This window comes from Rhinatrema bivittatum, chromosome 12 (genome assembly GCF_901001135.1).
Source record: "Rhinatrema bivittatum chromosome 12, aRhiBiv1.1, whole genome shotgun sequence".
Classification (NCBI taxonomy): Eukaryota; Metazoa; Chordata; class Amphibia; order Gymnophiona; family Rhinatrematidae; genus Rhinatrema; species Rhinatrema bivittatum.
Window position 1 is genome coordinate 23807181 of NC_042626.1, and position 23209 is coordinate 23830389.

General features: G+C 45.2%; 1 protein-coding gene across 2 annotated transcripts in view; it reads right to left on the minus strand.

Moving 5' to 3' along the window:
- LOC115074190 (stabilizer of axonemal microtubules 1-like) overlaps positions 1 to 23209 on the minus strand; it is a 261641-nt gene that overhangs the window by 4717 nt on the left and 233715 nt on the right. The window contains exons 1-8 of one of the 2 annotated variants that reach the window (XM_029573437.1): positions 18526 to 18990; positions 15478 to 15593; positions 12946 to 13082; positions 12331 to 12550; positions 11410 to 11532; positions 4772 to 4997; positions 3310 to 3457; positions 1349 to 1537 (exon numbers count right to left, since the gene is read on the minus strand). In XM_029573437.1, coding sequence (XP_029429297.1) covers positions 1349 to 1537; positions 3310 to 3457; positions 4772 to 4997; positions 11410 to 11532; positions 12331 to 12550; positions 12946 to 13082; positions 15478 to 15593; positions 18526 to 18593 — 1227 coding nt within the window. In that variant the 5' untranslated portion in view covers positions 18594 to 18990. Of the gene's footprint in view, positions 1 to 1348; positions 1538 to 3309; positions 3458 to 4771; positions 4998 to 11409; positions 11533 to 12330; positions 12551 to 12945; positions 13083 to 15477; positions 15594 to 18525; positions 18991 to 23209 lie in introns of those variants that run through there. The other variant, XM_029573438.1, reaches the window with a different exon arrangement.

Below are 23209 nucleotides of genomic sequence, written 5' to 3' on the forward strand. Positions count from 1 at the left end.
GTTGCTCAATGCGGCTGAGGGCGTAATAACTAACAGCCAATGAAAGTGTGATTGAAAACAAAATATAAAAGGAATAAAACATATGTGTATATAATACCAGAACACAGTACAACACAGCAGGAACCACCTAAAAACAATAAAGAGACAAAACTACAACTATAAGAGCAAAACCGAGAATAAATTCAGATTGAACAAGCAAATATAACACTACCCTGATCATAAAATAATATAGGAGCAGAACCAAACTCAAAGAAACCAGAGAGAATAAAACATTAGATCTTAAATGCCCAAACAGCAAAGCTTTCATCTGTTTTTGGAAATACAAATAATCAGTACTGAAACATGAGGTTTTTGGCAAGCCTCACTAAAGAAAGCTTTATACCTGGTGCCTGCTAGCCTGGCATTGTGTACGAAAGGAAAAGCGATTGATCTTCATTGGAATGGAATAAGTCAGACTTACCCTTGGTTATTGCGCAGTTTTATACATCAACATAAGTACCTTACATTTAACCCAATACTCAGTGGGGAGCTACCCCAAGGTCTGAAGGACCTGAGCAATATAGTCCTGGATGTTAGCACCCTGCAGAACCCTAGCTGAATTGTGAATTATTGCAATCTTTTTATGGACTTAGATGGCAACCCAACAGTAGTTCAAACAGGGCATACTGAAAGCATGGGTTAGCATGGCAAATGCTGGTTAGAACATAAAATGTGCCATGCTGGTCAGAGCGAGGGTCCATCGAGCCCAGCATCCTCACTCCGATAGTGGGCCAAGCCAGATCTCTAGGAAGTACCCAGAGAAGAGATCTGTTTCTCATTGTCCAACCCGAGGGCTTAGTGGTGGCTTTCTCCAAACCTGGCCAATAATTGTTTATGGACTTTTCTTCCAGGATTTTGTCCAAGCCCTTTTTACATTCGACTGTGCTATTTGCCTTGGTCACATTCCCTGGCTTAATTGTGCGTTGGCTGAAACAAAATACTTCCTTCATTTTGTTTTAAATCTGCCGCTGCTGGTGGTTGGTTTCAGGGTTGATCCGGCTAAGGATGTAGTAAGTGAAGTCTTTGGACATGGAAGAAGGTGACAGAGGCAATCTGGGGGTTCGATGGCCACTTTAGAATCCAAAATCACTGCAAGCCTGCGTACAAAATGATACGATGAAGTCGCCTAACCACAGGCCGGGCAGCACGTTGGGAGGTGCCGAGTTGCCGACCCAGAGAAGCTCCGTCTTTTTTAGAGCTCTGGCGCAGTCTGGTTCGCTTTCATCCGTAAAACAACTTCTTTTGCGGCGGCGGCAGCAGCAGAGACGAAACGGGACCCTTTTGTAGACCTGTGAGCTTGGGCACCTACCAGAGGTCGCAGGCAGAGCCCGTCGTACTGATCGCCGTAACGGATTCGGGGCTGCGCTCCCCAGTCCTGGAAGAAGAACTTGTTGACGGTGGCATCGTTGAACTTTCCCTTGTTATTTTTCAGCACCGTGGTGGGTCGCTTGATGGGCTCTACGGGCTGGCTGTGCAGGGCCAGTGGCGGGTAGGAGAGCTGGGCAGAAAGGGAGAAGAAGCATAATGTCAGGGGACGGGAGCTTGAAGGAGTTTTCAGAGCATAAGGTTATCAGGCAATACAGGGGCCCACCTTAACCTAAGAGCAGCCGGAAACCAGCCCCACCTACCCAGCTGCATCGCATGAAATGCGAGCGCTGCTTCCTCCAGTAACCATAAGGCATTGAAAGCCGCTTCCCTGTCATCTGGGAATTTATAGTAGCATAGTAATGACGGCAGAAAAAGACTACTAACTGATGCTCCATGCGAGTTTTACTAATCTGTCCTGGGCATTTGAGAAAAAATGAGTAAACCTCCAAAGATATTTTAGTCAGATTTGCTTTTGCTGTAATATCATTATGTGTTCATTTAATTTCTTCATGAACTGTAGACGTGAAATCCAAGGCGTCCTTAAAAGCGACAGTGCCATGCAACTGATGTTGCTGTGTTTGACTTGATGTCAGTTTTCTGTGTTTAATTTAATGTTATTATGTATTGTTTTCTGTGCCCCGCCCTTCCTGCATTCAGGGCCGGTAGCAAATATTTTAAAATAAGTAAGTAAATAAATGGGAAATGGCCGATGATTCACTGTGATGGGAAGCGTGCACGCTGAGCTTTACCGACTTAAGCTTCTCTTTTCTTAATCTTTTTCCAAAATTCACATAGTTCACAAAAAAAAAAAAATACCCACACCAACTCGATTTTGCATTTTCTAAGTCCACCTTTCGCAGATTTTCTTTTTTTTTATACTTGGAGTCGTTAGCGTTCTAGATCACAGGTTCTCTCTCTCCTGCCTTAGACAGGAGAGCGTGGATGGGAAAACATGGAACACGTCTTCATAGGAAAAAAAAACCATCGGCATTCAAGAAAGTATGGGATCAGCAGAGAGGATCCTGTATTTGTGAGCAAAAGCTTTTAAAGGCCCAGTAAGTTCTGCACCAGGTAGAACGAAAGGGCTGGAAGGCTATATCAGCCATCCATCTCTCCTGTTTCTAGAAAAGGAGTCGTAGAGTTGATTTAGTTGTAGATTAGTGCCACAAAGGGCGTCGTCTTCCGAAAGCAGAAACAGAGAAACTTAAGCGTATTAAAATCTTTCACTGGGCCATATTTTCAAAGATTTTTCTTTTGATAGGCAAACAAGAGGGGCAATTTTCAGCTTCCCCACGTAGTTGCAAAATCTATGGGCACTCAGTGTCTGCACACCCTGTAGCTGATTTTGAAAGGGAAAAACTACTCTACGGACTTTCCATCTGCTTTTTCTGTGGGTAAATATTTGCTGGGAAAAAAACCCCCCTGCATAGGTTTGAAAGAGTCAGTCTGCTGTGCGCCCTGTTCTCTGCCCTCAATCCAGCTAAAAGCACGCATGCTGAGGGGGGAGCCCGCGGATATCTTTAGCTGGACAGCCATTTTCAGAAAGGCCCGGTTACCTGGGCAAATGGCTTTACCCTCAGACAGTTACTGGCTTCTTGAGTTAATATGTTTCAGTCAGAAAGCTGATGGGAAAATGAATATTACTTAATTATAGCTCATATCCCCTGCTGTAATCTGTTCCTTGGGCAGCTGTGGCTTAGTTACTTAGTTGGATAATGCTGCTGCACCTCACGCTGTAGAGAGCTCACTTTATACATACTGCAATATTTGCTTTGCATCCATATAGAAATCAGATTTTGTAAAACATAAATAAGCAATTAACCCTACATGGTAAACTCTTCTAGAACATCCTGTTCCTGGGAGGGCCCCCAGAGCAGGCGGCCTGTTCTAGACTACACTTACCTTGGTCACCGTGTCGCCTTCAAACCTTCCTCCCCGCTCTCTCTCCATGGCCGTCAGCTCCTCTTTCAGTCTGACAAGCGCGGGGCGATGATGCTTGGAAGCGTCCCAGCCGTGGTACGCCTCCCTCTGCACCGTCTTAAAATCATTACTGTAAGAACAACAGGCATACTGTAGGAGCAGTTCAAGGAGAAGGAAAGCTGGTCCTACAGAAGCACAGAAATCATTTCTGTTGTAAGAACTTTGTTTCTTCTCAGTGCCGGCGGGTCCATTCTTATGGACGTGGTGTAAGACTTATCCACTTAACAAGAGCATCTTTGATCAGGCACACACATGAACACTGACACAAAGTATTCAGCTCTAGGTTAATGCAGTCTCTTCTTTTTGAGTTATTCAGTAAATGAAGTGTATTATTTTATTTATTTATTTTAAAATCACTTACCAATTGCTTTCCTGATAAAAATCTCTCAAAACGACGTACAACACAAGATAAGAGCATAACACCATAAAAACAATGGTTGTCACAACAGCTATTCTTACAGAATATTTAAGCCATCCCCATTAAGTATTAAAGACTGATGACATCAACCGAGTTTTCAGTTTCTTTGTAAATCTCAGTAGATCCTGTTCCTGCTTCAGCTCTTGGTGGCAAACTGTTCCACAGTCCTGGAGCAGTGGCCGAGAAGGACCTGCTTTGTAACTATTGCTGACGAAAAACCCTTGCCCCAGGGGGGCTGCAAAAGATGTTTCCTAGCTGATCGCAGGTTTCTTCCTGCCTCGTACCATTTTAGCCTACCTTTCAGATGAGGAGCACAGTTACCTCGCATCATTTTAAAGGTCAACAACAGTATCTTAAATTTACAACATGCATACACAGGCAGCCAACGTAAAAATCACAAAGGAGTGGCTGAGAGCCTTCTGGAATACTGGCGACAATGCGAGCAGTCAACTGTAACTTATGAACCAACCTTAAAGGTAACCCCAGATATAAAGCATTGCAATAGTATTGTCTAATATATTTATTCCCTTGTGTTGCATGTAATCTCTTATTGCAAAGGGAAAATTGCTTGGAGAACCATAATTGCTGAGTCGACACTATCTGGCTAAAAGGATGGAGGCTTGTAAGATGGAAACTTGCTTGTAAAGTTTTGGGTTAACATGTTCTTTGCAGAGACTGTGCTTGTAAGTGAGTAGTGGATAGCAAGATGTCTCAGGACACCATTTGTTCAAAGCTGTCATCTAATGTGATGTCGTGCCATGCCTAGGTTGGGATGCTCAGGTCATAACACAGATAGGACATCACTATTAAATTTGAAGAAAATGATCCATGCTGTGATAATGCTAGAACACTCCAAGATGTAATTTTACTTGGATATTACCTTCTTTCTCGAATGACCAAACATCACATTACACTGCAATGGCTGGCTGTAATTTCCAGGTGATGCACCTTTTTGCCTGTGCTCACCTGAAGCTGTTGTTCGCTGTCAGATTATCTGAAGGAGGGTAGATAGGATGAATCCGTGCAGGTAAAGATCTGTAGAAGGGGAAATCTCTCTGATACCTGGTCACAGTCTCCATATGAGGTCGTTTGGTAGCTACCTTTTCCTGTAGGTGAATCTTGGGTAGTACTTGTCTTTCTAAGGATGGAGGCTCATAGTTACTTTGATGAGTGGTTGTCATTGTGTGGTTGCCTGCAAAAGAGAATGATTTGGGTCAGTAGTTCTCAGCCCAGCCCTTGGGATACACCCAGCTAATCAGGTTTTAAGGATAACCTCAATAAATATGCATGATATTTTAATTATTTATTTATTTACAATGGAGAGTGCATACACTCTCCATTGTATGCAAATCTATTTCATGTATATTATGGATATCTTAAAAACCTGTCTGGCTAAGTATGTCCCAAGGACTGGGATCAGACCAGTGCTTTGGGTCACTTTTCTGGTGCAATCAGGGGAAGAGTATCTCCAGGTCACTCAAAGGTCAATGTAACCCTATTGAAAAAGACTACAGATCCCACAATGCTTTCGGGTGAAAGTTATAAAGGTTAGGCTTTGCCCAAAACCTTATTTGGTAATATGAGGGCTTTGCCCACAAGTTTCTCAACTTGCAAAGGAAGAAGCTACAGTGATATTTTCCCTATAGTTAGGATAAGCCTGGCAAATTAAAGCAAGGTTCAAGTATATCCCAGATTAGTCAGTTATCCTACTAGCTACTGTACCTAGTTCCTGGTGACAAAGTATCCCGAAAGTAGGTCCTTAGAGGTCCATATTCAAAAAAACCACCCGGCGGGTAAGTTATCTGCATAACTTTACACAGATAACTTTATCCAGATATTCCACAGAACTGATCTGGATAAGTACTCCGCTGAATATCCAGTTAAAGTTATTCAGATATTTGTCAGGATCAGTTTGTCCACACAGATTTAGCTGGATAGCTGTCAATACAGTATTCGCTAGCTAAATATGTTAGCTCCTCTTCACCATGCCTCCTGCCCCATCTCCTTTTTGTCCTGATAACTTTGCACTAAAATGTTCTGTGGTCTAAGCTGGGCAGTGGAGGGGATATATTTAAAGGGTCCGATTTATGTGGGTGAAAGCCAATCTCTGTGGGCAAGCTGGACAATACAGCCACACATCTGGGTGACATCATCTGACAACACTGAGTCGGGTATCGCTCACTTCTAGCTCAGAAAGTACACTTGAACTTTGCTGAGCATGTGTGGTTCTCTCGGAGCCCTTACCGCCATGTACCACACCTCAGTCTAAAAATTACCTGTGCTGTGGATGCACAACCACGATTAGTTAAAAAAAGAAAGAAAAAAAAATGCCTCGGTATGATACATGTCTCTCAAAAAAAGATAATAGCCTGTTTAAACTGTGCATAAAATGCGGTCTCGAGATGGCCATTTGGGATTAGCATGAGTGGTGTCTAAAACGTTTAGGACCAGACCTTGTAGGAATGTGTCCTCTCGAGCCCAATTCTATAGGGAACTGAAGCTCAAATATGACTCTGAAGTCAACAGAAAAGAAAACATCTGGGAGGGGGAAAAAAATGGAAAAATGCAACTTCTCCAGAAGAAACAGCACATAATAATCATCACAAGTCACATGAATCAAAAAACAGAAAAAATATTGAGATTTTATACGAGACCAACACTGAAATTTCATCTGTGCATAAAAAAAACATAGCGTCAGTGCATATAGAGTTAGAGACCTGGGAGTCATCATAGACAGCAGACTCAGTCTCAACAAATTCGTCAACAACACAACAAAAGAATGTTTCTTTAAACTTCAAACAATAAAGAAACTCAAACCACTCCTCCTTTACAGAGACTTCCGCATGGTTTTACAAGCCATCATACTCCCAAAGCTGGATTACTGTAACTCTCTCCTCCTAGGCCTACCAGCATGCACCACCAAACCACTTCAGATGGTCCTGAACGCCTCCGCAAGAATTCTCTCAAATGCCAAAAAAAGAGATCATATCACCCCAATCCTCCACCACCTCCACTGGCTTCCGATTAAATACAGGATCCAGTTCAAGTCTTTAATGATGATACATAAGGCCTTACACAACATCACACCTCTCAACTTAACATTTCAAATTCAACTACACTCATCCGTGAAACCAACCAGAAGCGCTTATCAGAACAGACTAATCACACAACCGGCGAAATCCGCTCTGAGGAAACGTGCACTATCCACAGCGGGCCCTTCACTTTGGAACTCTCTCCCTCCAGACCTGCGTCTAGAACCATGCCACACTACATTTAAAAAGAAACTTAAGACTTGGTTGTTCAAACAAGCTTTCCCCTTGAGCCAATGATCAGGAAGAAAAGTATTTTCACTCCCACATGCCATGTTATTTATTGATTTATTTAACTGCATGTTTATTAACGGTCTAATATTATACACTATTTGCTTACTTTGATTAGTTTTTGTTATATGTTAAAACTTGTTCACTTCGTTTGTTCAATGGAAAAACTTGCTTACTTCATTTGTTCAATTGTAAAAACGTTTTTCCTAATTCTGTTCTATGTGAACCGCTAAATGTAGCGATAGTTACTGTTCCTTGTAAACCGGGGTGATATGTATATTATACAGGAACCTCCGGTATATAAATTATATAAATAAATAAATATAGCTTATAAGTCTGAGAGAGCACCAGCGCCAGGCTCTTGAAGCATCGAGGAAAACCAGCGCAAACTGATGATGTTCACAAGTGGAGCAGATAAGGCCACAGCGCAGAAGCACACTACATCGGCGCCAAGGCATGATGCAGAAAAAAAAAAAATTGGCTCCAAAGAAGAGAGGACACAGAGAAAACTCAGTGCAAAAAGGAAGCACAGAGAAAGCAGTGCTTCATTGTACGACAGAAGCTCCATTGTTCACCACAGTGATGCTAAGAGAAAGAAGAATGGGGATTCAGGATTCGCTTATTGTGGGTTCTCCATCAATACTGAAGCCCCAAACCCAAGACCCAATGAAACGCCTACCTGGCCCACCATTTTCAGAATGCCACTCCTTCATGGAGAAAACATGCTTAGGATTCGTGGCTAATTGATATGGGTAAACAGCCAGATCTGGGAAAACAAGTGAGAGAACTTCTTTCGCACGAAGGATCCTGAATGAGCAAAGGAAAAGAGGAAAGAGAGGTTTATTGCAAGGACCCATTCAAACACAAGACCTGCATCAACAATCAGAAATGTCAATGGATTCACTATCTCCATCTGACTTTTCAGCAGAGCCATCATCACCAGTTATTCCATCAGGGCCCTCATCAGAAATAGCAGGTAGGACTAAGCAACTGGAGGACACAACCTGCCCTGCATTTTTGCTAAAAATAAATTCAAACATCAAGACAACATGAAAATAAGAGTATGCAGGTGTCTTTCAATTTATTCAGCTACCAAAACAGATTAAAACAGTACCAGTGCAGGAAGCCTTGTTAGATGTTCAAAATAAGATGCAGAAAATGCCATTTACAATATCGTCTGTATCAAAGAATAACGATACAAAATATAAAGTGCAAAGATCTCCAGGAAACAAAGCACTATCATTCCATGAATCCCTTAATAGTGGAATCTGCAATTAAAAAAGCAAGAACAATAAGAATATACTCCCCTACTCTGCCTGACAAGAATGCAAAGTTGATGATTATGACAGGAAAGAAATCTTTTAGTCAGCAACTCTAATCTCACAAATAGGTGCCCATCAAATGCAGAAGGTCCAATTCATGCTTAATACCGTAGCATCCAAAAATTAGAGGAATTTGCACAAAGTTTGTCCATGGAACAACAGCTCTCATTCACTCAAATGCAAAGAATTGCACGAAACCCATGACGAGGTCAATGTATGATTGTTTTGATACATTTTCCAGAGCATCTTCTATTCTACTAGAAGGCTAGCATGGCTAAAGGCATTGGAACTACGAGAAGAAGGGTTAGTTGATACACCATGCAGAGTTGAAAACCTATTTGGTGACATAGTTAAAGAAGCAGTGGAGCATCTAAAAGACAGCTCTCCAAGCATTATCTTTACCTTACAAAACCAGTCATCAAAAAGAAGCTATAACAAATAGCAATATAAACAACTATACTATTACACACAAAGATGGTGATTCAGTCCTTATTCTTACTACTATAAATGGTGTCCAGTTTTTGTGCAATAACTGTAACAGCCACCAACAACTATAACAAGCACAAAAAATATAACAACCACAACAACAGCAACGTCAACAATAACCACCACTTAGAACAAGAAACAGAGAATAAAGGCAAATAAAGCCGCCATCACTCGGAGTTTTGACATATGCAGAGGAACATAAAAAAATCTATGGTCAGAAATTCCAGCAGGGAGAAGACTCCAATATTTCCATCAATTTTGGTGCTGCATCACTATAGACCAATGCGTTTTAAAAATAATATTCAGTAGAAATATACTCTTTAGTCAGAGCATTCATATGGCAGACTTCCAAGTGGTTATAACAACTGATGCTTCCCTTCATGGCTGGGGAGCACATCTGAACAACATTTCCACTCAAGGTTCAAGAAACCAGCTATCATATAAATATGATGGAACTAAGAGTGATATACAAAGCTTTAAAGGTTTTCGAGCCTTGGATATTGAACAAGACAGTCCAAACTCAAACGGACCATCAAGTAGCTATGTTGTACATACACAAACAAGGAGGCATAGAGTCCATCAACTTATGCAGAGAAGCAGTGCCTCTCTGTCAGTCAGCAGGAACATTTTTATCTCGGCAGTATATCTTAGCGGACGCATTAAGCCATCAGTTACAGCCTCATGAACAGTCCTTACATCTCAGCATAGTAGCTCTGATCTTTGGCATTTGAGGAAAGCCAACATTGGATCTTTTTGCATCTCCGACCAACCACAAGCTCCCACCATACTCTTTGAAAAGGCTTTCACAACAGGCCCTGGCAACAGATGCATTTCCTATCACTTGGAACTTGGAAGAGGGTTCTACTATATACATACATTCCCTCCATGTCCATTAATACCAAGAACCTTAAACTAAGGAATGAAGGAGGAACAATGATTCTAATAGCCCTGTATTGGTCACATCTGGCATGGTGTGTCTTCCAATATTTCCAAAACTGCTGAACAACAAAAAGGAACCCTCGTACCACCCAATCTGATATATCTGGATTTAACAGTATGGAAATTGAAGCACAATTAATAGAAAATAGCTTCCAGAGGGATGAAGAGAGTCCTTTTTGGCATCCAGAAGTTAAATAATTGCAAAGGAAAAAGATTTTTCAGTATGGTAAAGCAATGACAGTACAGATCTTTTCAATTGCCCCATTGAAAGCATCCTCAGTTCTTATTATACTTTTCAGATTCAGACTTAGAAAAAACATTTCCGAGCTATATCTACGTATCACCTTTATGTAGATGGAAGATCACTTTTGCAGAATCCATTGGTAATAACATTCATAAAAGGTTTATTTAACCTAAAACCTCTGATAAAAACACAACTCCTCAGTGGGATTGGAACATAGTTCTAGGTCCGTTGATGTGACCTTCATTTGAACCACTGGAAACCTCGGACAGAAAATGCTATTTTTAGTCACAATCACAACACCAAGAAAAGTGAGCAAAATTCAAACCTTAGTCAAGTACTCGCCGTATATTCAAATATTCGAAGACAGAGTAGTACTAAGGATTCGCCCGAAATGTTTACCCGAAGTAATGTCACCATTTCCTATTAACCAAATCTTTATTTTGCCGCCTTTCTTCAGACCCTGAGGAAGCAGCTCTGCACACTCTGGACTGCAGGAGAGCGCTAATAAACAGAACAAATCCATACCAGAAGTCAGCTCATCTTATTTGTATCTTCTGAAATGAATGAAGCAGGGAATCCTGTTCAAAAATAAACAGCTGACGGAACGCATCTCCCATTGTTACAAGGCTCTTGCATCTAGAGGTTCCGCTGCGCATCAGAACCCATCAAGTACCAGCAGTAACCGCGTCAGTACAGGAGATCAGCAAAGCAGCAACATGGTCCATGCTTCGCCCGTTTACGAAACCATACCGTTTGGCTAGGGAAGCAAACGCGGACAGTAGCTTTGGGTAAACAGCATTAAAAAAAAAAAACTTTAAATGGAAAAAAAAAAGAGAAGAGGGTTGTAGAATATCAAAAAAGAAACATAATCTGTTCACTTACAGCCCTCAGCTCGGGAGTCCCCAGATGTGCGGCTGTATTGTCTGGCCTGTCCTCGGAGAAAGCAAAGTTGCTTACCTGTAGCAGGCATTCTCCGTGGACAGGGGAAATAGACTGAGGTGTAGGGGCATGGTGGCGAGGCTGCCGAGGTTCATGCATGCTCAGGAAAGTGCTAGTAACTTTCTGAGCTAGGAGAGAGCAGTCACCTACTCGATGCCATGGGATGACGTCACCCAGATGTGTGGCTGTTTGTCCTGCTGTCCATGGAGAACATCTGGTACAGGTAAGCAGCTTTGCTATTTACCCACATAAATCGTAGCTTATCATGTGGTCTGTAGTGTCCATGCTAGCCCTGCTCCTCCAGGGATTATCTCTTCTCGTGGGTGACCCTGATGCTCTTGTCCTTAAGGATACCTTCAATGGTGATGTTTGATTGGACGTTTTTAATCATGTCTGGTTTGGGGATGCTTTTCTCTGTGAAGTGGGCCTGGGTTGTGGTTTTCATCTCCGTGGTGTGGTCAGGGAACAACAGAGAACCTGTAAGAAGAGGGATTGTGTGGAGCAGAGCCATTCAATATTATTTCAAGAAAAATACAATTAAAAAAAACAAAACAAAACAAAATACATTTTAATTCAGTATTTAGGATTACAAAGTTTAGCCTGGTAACAAATGGGTAATTATACCTATGGAGCCCAATCTCAGTAGTCTGCGAAAGCCACCGAATGCATGCGTGAGTGGGCCCACGTAGATTAATGCTAGAATTAATGTGCAGGGGCTGCACAGTTTATAAAACACCACATATTTCTGCCCACAAAGTAAATGTGCATGTTGGTAATGCAGGAAAGCACTTTTTATAAACACACACATATATACGCGTAATAATTTGTAAAGTGCAGAGGCAAGCATTTTATATAAATGCACATACTTCCAAACACTCATATTCTGTTAAATTTTACGCTCAACATCGCAAGCACGTGTGTACATAACATGTATGTGTGTACATGCTATTTAAACGCATATAGGCCAGTTTTACGGACATAACTCTTTGAAAGTTACCGCCATAAATAATATACGTTATTGATGAATTTCTATTTGTGAGGGACTCTCCAGCTCAGCATAGTGAATACCAATACATACAATGCACTTTACAGATAATTTGCCACTATAGGTAAATCACATCTGAGTGGGTGATTCCTGCTTGCGACTGGCGGCTGTTCTTCACATCTGATAGCGGACGAGCCTTACCTGCCATTGCCAGCAGTTTTTCACATCTGGGTGCGCAATCCCTTCCTGCGATTGCCGGCAATTCCCCTCATCTGGGGGCTGATCCTTACCTGCGACTGCTGGCAGTTCTCCATATCTGGGTTGAGGTCCTGTTTCCCAGTGCTTGAAGAAGTCCTGGTTGGTGGTGAGGTCCTGGAACCTGGCCTGACTGAGATGGATGTTGGTTGGAGGGCGTCGGGCCACGGTGGCCACCGGCTCCTTCGGTGGGAAGTGGAGGCTGTAGATGGTCTCGCTCAGCAGTGGCCCCTGGGGGACTTCATAGAGTTCCTTCTGTAAAAGAGAGCCACAACCTCTGATTTACAGTTGGTATGATAAAAAGCGACCAGGGGCTTTACAGAGTGATTGAGGTCACGGAAATGTCTGTTCCTGAATGGTACAACTGATTACATTTCAGTTGCTTGTCACTTGAAGACTTGTAAACCCACGCTGCTTTCCTTGTGTTCTGTCATGACAATAGAAACAATATCATTTATTTAAAAAGCAAACCTGTCGTGTTTGAAAATGGTAACCCAGTGGGGCTGGCCCTCTTTTACACTGAGACAAAGGTATGTTTTTCTTTTGTTTTAGGAGGGGGGCATGTCAAACAGCTTTGCAAAAGCTGGAAGGAGTTGTGGGCAACGGGTGTATGAAGGAGGCGGGGGCCTTGTCCATGACCTACTACTTACAGGCAGGTAGGGCTTGGTTCTCTCTCCCAGCTCCCTGGGGATAAATTCTGTCCGCTGGGTGGTGTTGAACGTCATGCGAGGGTAGCTGGGAAGTGGCGGGGTGCGGAGGGGCCTCTTGCTGCTTCGAGGATGCACATCTGTGACGAGAGGGACAGCAGCGGCGTGATGACAAAGCTCGTATACCTTAAGCAGCGCTGCTGAGCAAGCGACCTGTGTCTACAATACGTTCGCTTCAATAAGTCGTTGATTTTTTTTTTTTTTTAGACTGTCAATCCTGCTGACGCCATCCACCGCATAAGCCAATAACAGCTCTATGCACCCGAACACCAACACGTCAGGATCGTCTCGAGGGCGGGTCCTTTTTTGAGAGCCTACACCGACTGTCTTACCTGCTGCCGCAGACATTTTTCTGCCACGCCATACTCACTCACCGAAATGTGCGCTTTAGTAACGTGGCTTCCGACTTTCTCCCCGTGTAACAGGTTTTTTTTGTTTTTTTTTTTAATCACAAAGTGGAACTTTAGTGACGCATTGCACACGCCTACAAGAACTCTGGATCCAGAGACTGGCCAATGTTTGGGTTGTAACCCATGAAATCCAAGGAGGAGGCACCCGCTGTGAGTATTTTGTGAAGCTGCCACGGTGGGAAGTAGAGCTTAAAAATAGTGAACCATAAAAAAATAAAGAAAAATAGTTTAGAAGCACAGAGGCAATCGTATACTTTGCGGTAGGTGAATAGCAGCTTGCCCGTGTGTATTATGTATTTCAATTCCAATTCAAAGAACTCAAAACCGATGTCTTATTCTTATGAAATGAGAATGAGGCCTTGTTTTGTAAGTTATCTGGCTAAATGCTGAATTTTCAGTATCGCCAGAACCTATCCCAGCTAAAAATTAGCCAAATAAGTTTATGGGCATTTCAGGGATGTTCTGGGTGGGGGCGGGTTAGCTGGGAAAATTATCCATCCAACTCTCGCTGGCAGAGAGGAGGTGGGGAGGGTGCAACGTGTTAGGTTCGGGCCACCGAGCCCCCATCATCTTGGGTTGAGCTCCTGCCTTCCCATCATTGTTGTGAGGGGGCGGGTATGTTAGGGTCTAAAATGTCCCCACAAGACAGGTAGGAAATAAAAGTCTTTTTCTAATTCTGGGAGAATGTGCAAACGCACAAAACTCAGAAGGTAAGACATGGGGAGAGATGCTATGAGAAGGCACATGACGGCAATCAGGGGGTCCGATTTGCTGTAGAAAAACACAGAGTTCCATTTTTTTAAATTTTATTTTATGTTACTGTTCAGGTTTAAGTTCGTTTGGTTGATTGAGTTTCACCTTACGGAACGGCTGGGTTTAAAGGCACAATATGCTTATCCTTGCAAGGATATTTACAATACAGCAGCACATGCAACACTTTACTTGTATATTTATCTGAGAAATGTAATAAAAGTAATAAAAAGCTTTTTTCTTTTGGTTTAGTGATTCGAGTACGTCAGCTTTGGGAATATGAATGTGTAGCATCTCTGATATCTTTATATTTTACATGCTACAGAAGGACATGCATTTCTGTTTCTATTTCTCCAGTGTTGCACTGCGTGGAATTCTGGCTTTTTGGGATTTCCAGTTCAGTTTTTCTCTGCCTATTTCTGTCTATAATTTGTGGTCGCTTATTCTATATTTGGTTTGCATCCATCTGTGTTTTGTCTGTGTAATCAAGGTTGGGTATTCTGGTAGTATGTAGTTTCTGTTTAGTGATCTGTAGCAGTCCGGTTTGTTCTGTTTTCCCAGTAGGAGGTGTATTGGTGTTCTACGGTTGGATGTAATATTTGCAATGCTGTAATTTTGTACGTTCTGTGGCCAGTTGCAGGGGGGGGGCGGGCCTCTGGGTTGTTGCCCCTTCCCAGCCTATTCCCAAGGAGGACCCTGCATCTCTGTACTGGCACCTTTTTATTACAGAAGAAAAAACAACGAATCTTTGTACCAAAAAAACCTAAGATTCCACCGCAAAGTCAAAAAGGTTTGGCTCCAGTACTCCCATAAAGCATATGCTGAAGCCACCCCTCAGGACACACATCTCAGGTTGCGAAACGTATGTTACAAGAAAAATGCTCAAAGTATATTAAAAAGAAGACCTTGGCTTAGCCTCTCCCACAGGTAGAAACCTAACCTTGCTCGGACCCTAAAATCTCATCACAGATTTGCTTTGCCTTAAAACGGTCTCACCTTATTATTCATTTTGTCGCCAGATTAACTTTTCACAGGCTTCAGAGCGTCTCGTCTCTTGCCTTTTCTTCCTCTTATGCAGTGTCCCCAAATTTTTTTTTTTTTTTTTTTTTTATAAATTCCTTTTTCACTTTCAAACCGTTCAGAATTTCTGCAACAAAATACCTGATTTCGAAATGGGGCCAAATGTAATCAGCGAAGCGCCGCTGTTGTGCTTTTGGCATAAGACGAGCGTGCGCAGCTTTGCGCGAGCGCTTGGCGGCCTCCGGTGCGCAGAGCTCATCCCTGCTGGCCTGGGGCAGCACCGGGCTTTACTTACAGAGAGGGCAGGTGAAGGTGGACTTGTAGTGAGACAGCTGACACCTGCGCGTGGCGGGACGCTGCGGCGCCCGGGCGACGATGCCTTTCCTGCAGTTCGCGTGGTGCTTGTGACGACTTAACCCAAAAAAGACAAGAAAACAAAGAAACCCAGCTTGTTATTTTTTTTCCCTCAAAACGTAATTGTTTGTTTGTTCACAGATCTGTGCTCTCCTTCGTGACCCTTTGCGCTTCGCTTTTCCTTTCTTGACTTTTACATTTCTGTTTTTATGCTCGTTAGGGCTGAAGATCTTTTAATGTGGTTGCACCATGCACAGAGAACTAAACTTTTAAGAACATAAGAACATGCCATACTGGGTCAGACCAGCATCCTGTTTCCAACAGTGGCCAATCCAGGCCATAAGAACCTGGCAAATATCCAAAAGCTAAGTCTATTCCATGTTACCGTTGCTAGTAATAGCAGTGGCTATTTTCTAAGTCAACTTAATTAATAGCAGGTAATGGACTTCTCCTCCAAGAACTTATCCAATCTTTTTTTAAACCCAGCTACACTAACTGCACTAACCACATCCTCTGGCAACACATTCCAGAGTTTAATTGTGCGTTGAGTGAAAAAGAACTTTCTCCGATTAGTCTTAAATGTGCTACTTGTTAACTTCATGGAATGCCCCCTAGTCCTTCAGTTATCTGAAAGAGTAAATAACCGAATCACATCTACCCGTTCTAGACCTCTCATGATTTTAAACACCTCTATCATATCCCCCCTCAGCCGTCTCTTCTCCAAGCTGAAAAGTCCTAACCTCTTTAGTCTTTCCTCATAGGAGAGTTGTTCCATTCCCCTTATCATTTTGGTAGCCCTTCTCTGTACCTTCTCCATCGCAATTATATCTTTTTTGAGATGCGGCGACCAGAATTGCACACAATATTCAAGGTGCGGTCTCACCATGGAGCGATACAGAGGCATTATGACATTTTCCGTTTTATTCACCATTCCCTTCCTAATAATTCCCGACATTCTGTTTGCTTTTTTGATCGCCGCAGCACACTGGGCCGCCGATTTCAATGTGTTATCCACTATGACGCCTAGATCTCTTTCTTGGGTGGTAGCTCTTAATATGGGCTATTTTTCCCTATAAGCAGGTGTTTTGTTTTTTTTTGGGGGGGGGCGGGGGGGATTTCCACCCTTCCCTGCAGTTCTATCCCCTGCCAACTTGCTTTAGTCTGGGCATTGCAATGACAGGGCTCCCTTTGGATCGCTGCAACCACGGGCCCTAAATCTGGCGACTAAGTGTGATGACTGGGACTCCCCCACCCCCTCAGCCTTCCCCACCCTAGCCGGCCCATGGAGCAGCTGGGAGTCAAACCGAAGTACTCCGCAGGGCAGAAGCACAGCACTGCCTCTGAGCCACCGCACTGTACTAGACAAAGAGAAATTCGGTTAGCAGTGCCCAGTGTTTGCTTTTCAGATCGCGGCTGGCTTAGTGTTCCACGGTGTCTACAAAGGTCATTTTTTGGAACTCTGTTGTACGACCAGATAGAGGGATGAATACACGACAGGTGCTGAGGCATTATGGGTTGCGTGGCCTAAAAGCAGAACATTTTTTGGTAGCTCTTGAAGAGAGGAGCAGACCCCGGTTCGAGGCCGGTTTGGAATTTCAGTTGGCAAAAAAAAAAAAAAAAAAGGATATTGGATTGTTAAGTGATTTGCTAAGCATCCTACAGCAGTTTACACTTACGCCCGAATTTTAAAAGCCCGGCACGCATAAAAACCGGGGGATACTCGTGCGGCCGGGTCCTGTGCACGCCAAGCGCATTTTAAAAACGGCCCAGCCGCGTGCATATCTGCTGATATGCGCAAAAGTGCCAGGCTTGATCAAAGGGGGGGGTCAGGGCGTGACGGAGGCCGGCACAGCGACCATTAGGCCCTGTCCTGGGGAAGCGCGCGCCGGAACTTCACCTATTCAGATGAAGCAATTTCTGAAATAACAATAAAAAAAGGTAGGGAAGGGGTTTTAGGGGGTCAGGGAGGAGAGGGGAAAAGGGAGGCAGAGTAGGAAGGGGGATAGGGAAGTTCCCTCCCAGTCCTCTTCTTAAGTGGAGCGGACTGGGAGGGAACTGGGAAAGGCCCGAGTGCGTCACTGCGCGTATTTTTTTAAAAACCCTCTCCCCTTGCGCACGTTAGACGACACCCGCCTGCACCTGTGCGCGCTGATATTAAAATCGGCCGCGCGTCTGCGCGCGCGGGAATCGTATTTTGTATCACGCTTGCAGTGACGTGCACACACATGGACGCCCGGGCGCGTTTTTGAAAACCGACCCCTTATTTCCGGAGCCTTTTTCCGAGGTGAAGGCGCGGGGGTGCGGTTGGTTCAGATTTTGTGAGTTTTCATCCCATAGGTTGTTTTGGGGTTTTTTTTTTTGCAGTTTTATGTGAGTTGTCTGCCGTTCTATGTCTTGTTCTTTGTTTCTAAAAAGCTTAACCTGCTTTGAGCGCGCCGTTATTGCTTGAGAAAGCCAGACATCATTTTTTAATAAAGAAATAAGAAAACGCAGGATTAGAAATGGCGGAACATTTTGAGAAAACTTACTAAAAATGCCGGACCCGGGGGGGGGACTCTACCTGTGCCTCTTTGCATTTTCGCCGAGGATTCATATAGCTAAGGCCTTCACCTGAGAGCCCCGTTGCTTACAAGCACAGCCCAGGGAAGCTAAGGGCAGTCATCCTGATAGGGCCCATCACTTTTATCAAAGGAAACATAGCAGAAGCCCCCTCCCCATCACCACCAGACATGTTCCCACTGCTGCCATCAGCCGGGGCCCCATGGGGGCCTGACTGACCAGGGAAACTCTTCTCCTGTCCCAACACACTGACTGCCGCCCCCGCCTACCTCGACCATCAGAAAGTGAAAACTGGTATAAATTGCAGGAATAAAGCCAAGGCTGAAAGGTAGAAAACAAGAGAGAGTGATCATTAAATTCTATTACCCCCCTACCTCCCCACTTCCAGAAGGGTTGGGGGGGGGGGGGGTGGTTGTCGCTGCTCGCTTACCCGCAGTCGCAGAGCTCACATAGGCAGGAGAATGCCGGGACCACCCCGGGAGCTGTGGTTTCTGCCATTGCTAAGTTCCTCTCCTTTTACAGGCTGTTCCAGACTCGGGTTTGTTTTTTTTTCTATTCCAAGGGGATTTACTTAAAAAAAAAACAAACAAAAAAAAAATCCACCCCACCCCATCAGCTGGAAATGTGGGGTCCCATCAGCGTCCCGGCTTGCGCGGTCAGTGGCCGAGGTCAGCGCCAGGGGGTTGCTGTGTTGCCGTTGCTAGGGCCCAGCTCCAACTCTTTCCCCTTCTGGGTGGGATGGGGGGAAGCTCTTTGTCGAGAGCAGATCCAACAGCTCCTGGCAGTCCTGGGCTACCGTCGGCCGTGAAAGGGGAGGGGGGGCATAGCCATTGTGTGCAGGAGGCAAAAGCGTTCAGTAATGACAGAGCCCCAGATCTGGAAGAGTTACAGTCCAGGAAATGATGCTTTGCACCTTAACAACCAGAGCAGAACAAACAAAGAGCTTCTGTGCAGGGCGTTAACCCCTTAAAAGCGGGCACTGCGATTACCGAGGGCAACGCCCAAAAGCCTCTGACGCGGGTGCACACAGCCCTTTGCCCAGGTGAAATGAGCCTCCTCAGAGAGGCTCGATTTCCAAAGCCCGGCGTGCGCCAAAATCGGGAGAGGCGCGCTCGCGTATGTAGGGCTTGCACGCGCCCTCCCGCCGTATTTTAGAAGCCGCCTGTATGCGCGCGTATCTCCCGCTGCGTGCACGCCTCGCTCAGAATCAGAAAGGGGGACGTGGTGCATGCGGGGAATGGGCGTTCCCGGGGCGGAGCCAAGAGATGCGCGCACAAATACGTACTGCCCCCGGTGCGCGCCCAGGTCCCGTGCCGCCCAACTTTACTTCTGCTACGGAGGAGGTGTAAGTGCAAGAAAGAGACAAAACCGGCCATCCCCGAGGGGTCACCGGGGGGCGTGCAGACTGCTAAACCAGGGGGAGGTTTGGAGGGACCCAGCTCTACAGCGGGTGAACCGGTGGACGCACGGGCGAAACTGATCTTGGCGTGGATGCGAGCCGGTTAAGAGAATTCCCCGATTCACACGGATGAAACCCGATTCGCCTGGCCGGGCGCGTCCTCGTGCAGAAGCAAGGGCAGGCACACGCGCGCCAAGGCTATCTCATGACATCCCCGCGCGCTCGTGTCTATGTTATGAAACCGCCGCGTCCCTGGGCGCGTGCCGACGCGCGCACGTCGGTGCGTGCCCGTGCCCCTCCCCCCCCCCGTGAAAGTTACTGTCCCTAGCCACACGCAGGTTTCCGTAGCCTGCACACTCTTTAGCTCTGGGGGGGAAAAAAAGAAAAAAAAAAAAAGCTGATCCTGAGGGCACGTTTTAAACTGGGGGAATAAAACGTAAGTGCACCGTTTTGCCCTGCTCGGCTGCCCGCACAGATAGCAGGTGCCCAAGCACATGGACGCTTTTAGGGAGGTCTTCTTTGAAAATTCGCACGAGGCCATGCGCATAAACAGCACCCACAGGTTTAGGAACGACGTGGACTATATGAAAATTTCTCCTTAAATCTTGTAACCTTTTTTTGGGGGAGGGGGTGGGAGAAGGGTTCGTGGATCCTGGATAAGGCTATATTAGTTGCCTTAAAAATATTAGCAGGGTCATGAAAATGCTATATATATATATATTATCATATTGCTGGTAAATATTTTATTGCCGTATGCCGCTTTGCATTCTTAATTACCGAAAAAAGCCGGTTCCAAATGTCAAATTCAGTTCAGTTCAATTCATGATCTCTCATCCTGCAAATCATGGTCAGAATACTGCATCTTGGGTAATAATCTTGAGTAAGTATGTGCCTGCCTTTAACAAATGAAAAGTTAAAAATATCTGTGAAAGGTATTGCTGAGACCAGAAACAGTGTCCTTGATAAAGAAAAATGCAGGCGCTCTCATTATCCTGGAAAAGTGTGAGGTCTTTTATTTATATCTGTATTTATCCTGTCCTTCCAAGACTGCTTGGGGGGAGAAGGGATTTACAGGTTAGAGCAGTGGGACTGTGAACCAGGGAAGCCAGGGTTCAAATCCCGCTGACACTCCTTGTGACCTTGCTGAAGTCGCTTCACCCTGCATTGCCTCACCTACAAACTTAAGATGGTGAGCGCACTGGGGATAAAGGAATGCCTGACCGTAACCCACTTTAAAGTGCCTGAAAAAGCAGAATATAAATCAAACATTAAAAAGAGTCAGCATGGGGGTGAGGTAGGCTGGTCTCCGCCCTTGCACCGAGGGAGCCGGTTTTGCTGCAGTCACTCACGCAGACATTGAAGACTCGTTTGTCCGGGCTTGCCTTCACTGACAATGGAGATTTAATTGCATGTGTGGCCTTTATTTTGAATGCATATTATTTTTAACTGTACCATAATTTATGTAGGTTACCCGTGCATGCCGCCGCGATCTATAGTGATGCACGTGGCCTAGAAATTGTTTAAAGTAAATAAATAAATAGTTCTCTCTTTGTGTCCTTTAACCGTAGGGCTGACAGGTTGACCAGGTGCGGCATGGGTGGGCCAGCCTCGAGGCGTGCAGAGCGCGTGCTGCTGCTGCTTCGGACTCTAGCCGAGGAAAGGACAGTGAGGGAGTAATATTCAGCCACTGGCCAGCTTGCAGAGTTAGCCGGATAAACTGGCTCACTTAACCGTGCCACCGAATACCCCCGAGTCATCCGACTGAACTTTAACTGGATCACTGACAGAAATATTCAACAGTCAGCATTTAAGCCGGATAACTCGTAATTTATCTGCTGCTGAATATGGACCCTCTTTATACATTCAGGGCGGAGGGACATGAACATGCACTGCAGTTCCAACATAAGTAAACGGTCCCATGCGCACAACAAAGAGATACAAGCACTATTTCTAAAGGTATCAAGCATACCTTAATGGAGCAATTTTCAAAAGGGACTTCTCCGTGGGGTAAACACTCATTTATCCGCAGGGAAGGCCCCTTGGAATCCCCCTGCCTCACAGGGAAAAGCGAATGTGCTGCGGACAGCGCCCAAATGACGTGGCGCCAGGATTAGGTCGGGGGAAAAAAAGAAAGAGCAAGCTCGGGGATTTCATTTTGAAATGCCCTCCTCTCCGCTTTACCCCGCGGCACTGGCGCACCTGTGTGAGTTTCAAATGGAAACCCTGAGGGGGAGTTTCCCTTTGAAAATACGACTTTCAGTCCCGCCCGGGTACAAAGCAATGCAGGGAGGCTGAACATTGGCTTTTGTATGTGGATATTTGAGCTTCATGCTTGGCATGTAAAATGCCCCAAACAATAATCGGTTCCCTGAAGCTTGAAACACAATCAGTTTTCAAAGGGGGGCGAGCCAGGGAACGAAGGGGTTACCCAGCTAGGCTCCCCCTGGGGTGAAAATTGCAGCCCTGGGAGCAGCTAAACCTAGCTACAGCCAAAAATATTCCCTCCCTGGTCGGGGGAGGGAGCACCCATGCACCTAGGTTTAAATTTTCAAGTCTCCGCGCGTATTTTCGACCGCACAGCCTGCCGGCAGATCTGACAGGCACAAGGTCCGTGGCTGTTTTTGTGTCCCTGCCCCTAAATTGTACCTCATTTTCCAGAGAGAAAGCATCCACATGGCTTGCCTTTGAAAATAAGCTACAAGGTAGATGGTTGCAGAGCTGCCAGCAGCAGATCTTGTACTTGTGCAGGCTGCTCAGAGTCGGCCCATTCGTCTCTTGATTTCGGAGCCCGGAATAAACGAGATCGGCTTTGGTCAGAGAGCTGGGCTACTTTCACGGCGCTAGATAACATCAGAAGAGCGCGTGGCTACCCCACAAACCAGCACCCCTGACACAGCTAGACTGGAGGGTGGGGGGAGGAGGGGTGCTTAGGGCAGCGCACCGTATATGTGTGTGTGTGTAAGGGTAACGGGCAATACTTGAGGCCACGAGACAACGGGTGCAGGGTCTGGGGAAACCAAATGGCAAGGGAGTGGCAAAACCTGGGGAGGAGGACGTGGCTAACATTTTAAACATTTGCATACACCGGCGAAATCCCTTGCACCAGCTTCCATATAAACCAAATAGTATTCGTCTGTGGAACATAAGAACATAAGAAAATGCCATACTGGGTCAGACCAAGGGTCCATCAAGCCCAGCATCCTGTTTCCAACAGTGGCCAATCCAGGCCATAAGAACCTGGCAAGTACCCAAAAACCATGTCTATTCCATGTAACCACTGCTAATGGCAGTGGCTATTCTCTAAGTGAACTTAATAGCAGGTAATGGACTTCTCCTCCAAGAACTTATCCAATCCTTTTTTAAACACAGCTATACTAACTGCAAACAGGAAACATTAAGCCCCCGACAAATCTGGGGCTTCCTCACTCTGTGAGGTAGGGGAGTGTCTATATAATCCCCTGGCAGCGTTAGCACTCATGACTTCCAGACACTAGCAAAGAGGGAGCAGTGACAGATTCAGGTTGGTGCCGCTCGTAGGCACTGCTGGTGGTGTCACCCCTCTCTACCCCAACTACTTCCCTATACAGGATTAGGGAGCAGAGCAGCTTTGCTTTGCTTTATCTCGTCCAGCCTCGCCCTCTCCCCTCCTGATCTGTGGAGGGGCCGGAGAAGGAAGCAGAAGGCTGCTTCCTGCCGAGTGACATTCAGCACATGT